Genomic DNA, 1,944 nt, shown 5'->3' with positions numbered 1-1,944 from the left:
GAGTGTTTGTGTGTGTGTGTTTTGTTCTTAAGTGTAAGTGCTGTTGTTTTTGTGTGGTGTTTATGCTGGAAAGTGTTCTTAACGCTGTTACAAGTCGTTGTGTGTTTTTGTCGTTGTACCATTACGTGCGTGCGTGCGATTTTTATGCATGCTGTATGTCTGTGTATACGTGTCTATGTATCTATGCATGAATGTGTGAGTTTGTGTGCACGTGTGTGTATGTATGCTTGCTTATACGCGTGTATATGTATGTGTGAGTGTGTACGCGTGTGTATGTCTGTGTGTGTGTGTGTGTGTGTGTATGTGTGTGTGTGTGTGTGTGTGTGTGTGTGTGTGTGTGTGTGTGTGTGTGTGTGTGTGTGTGTGTGTGTGTGTGATAAACTTCTCAGAGAGTATTTTTCTCACCAAGCGATTTATAATGACTACCACAAGCGCCACTTGCAGCATTTTGTTCATCTATCATCTACGCACTATATTTCAATTACTCACTTCATTAATTAGTTAACTGACTTTTGCAGTTATTTACATTTTAATTTATTTGTTTATACATTTTTATATATATTCATTCGTTCCTTTTGTTTGTTCATTTTTCACGGCTCATTCATTCATTCATTCATTGAACTGTCTCAATCTTGAACGTAGTGGTTAATTAGGCATTTGTTTTTGATCGGTCGATTGGTAAAATGGTTTGGCTGCTGATTGGCTGATGGTGATAATCTATAATTTGACTATTATGTATGTTTGTACGCTAACTAGCTACTTACTGAATATGCATTTAATGTTGCCTATCTGCTGTTCAAAATAATCATGTTATATATATATATATGTGTGTGTGTGTGTGTGTGTGTGTGTGTGTGTGTGTGTGTGTGTGTGTGTGTATTTATTTTTTTAATGAAACACAAACTGATAATCTGATAATCTAGAGATTGTATATTTATAAGAAGATCCTTACTTCAATACGAGGCATTAAATTAATTATTATTAATTATATTAATTATTATTAATTATAAACTTTGCCATTTTGGTCCTCCATCCAATGTAATGGTGTGACAGTGCTTGTCATGTTCATCGGCATGTGATATACTTGTATGTGTCATGTAATTTGATGCTATCTCATAAGGCCAAAGCATTAAAATTATTGTTATGTAATGAAGATGTAAATGTTGTAAATGTAATTCGGGTAAATGTAAGTGTAAAACTTATGTAACATGTAATTTAATTGTAAAACTTTTACCTAATTCCGTCTTAATGGAATGTGCCGTAGATGAGATGCTGCATGATTTAATGTGTAGTAAAATTATAATTACTACTCTTGTAATTACATTGGTAACTTGATCAGTACTGTAGAAAGACTACTGGAGTGTTGTTAAGTAAAGTAACATAATGTGTCCAATCAGTATTAATTTAAGCCTGTCTTTCTATAGCTTTATGGTTTTTAACAAAAGACTAACACACAGACACACACGCACAAACAAACACAAACAAACACACACACACAAACAAACACACACATACCACACATACACACAAAACAAACTTTCACACACAAACAAACACACACATACACACACACACAAACAAACAGTACTATCTTAAATAATACTTATGACGTTACATTTACTCATTTATAACCTGATTAAGCTTAGGAAATTCTTAAAATGCATCATACGTGATATTACGTTTTTATTGCTTCTTAACGTTTTAAACACTACCGTTCGTTTCATTGATTATTTTAATTTCACCATACCTGGATGAAGAATAAAAATGGATGAATGCTTTTGTATGGAAAGAGCGTAAAAGTTTAGTTACTATATAATTTTATCTTTAAATTAGTGAATCATGAAATTTATAACACTATGCATGTAGTTTAGTTGACTTTATTTTATAGTTATTATTACTATTACATCATTTTATATGCTTCATTTCAGTAAAATAATTCCACAT

At 32.2% G+C, this 1,944-nt stretch overlaps 1 protein-coding gene across 1 annotated transcript in view; it reads left to right on the top strand.

Annotated features, from left to right (window-relative positions):
* The window catches only part of HELRODRAFT_190283 (hypothetical protein), a gene marked incomplete at both ends in the record, with an annotated part of 11,008 nt that extends 9,412 nt beyond the window's left edge, over window positions 1–1,596 (top strand). The window contains one exon of the mRNA XM_009013058.1: window positions 1,586–1,596. Coding sequence (XP_009011306.1) covers window positions 1,586–1,596 — 11 coding nt within the window. The remainder of the gene's footprint in view (window positions 1–1,585) is intronic.
* Window positions 1,597–1,944: the final 348 nt, after the last annotated feature.

Source organism: Helobdella robusta (assembly GCF_000326865.2).
Source record: "Helobdella robusta unplaced genomic scaffold HELROscaffold_11, whole genome shotgun sequence".
NCBI classification, from domain to species: Eukaryota; Metazoa; Annelida; class Clitellata; order Rhynchobdellida; family Glossiphoniidae; genus Helobdella; species Helobdella robusta.
This window is presented reverse-complemented; position numbering and strand designations above follow the sequence as displayed.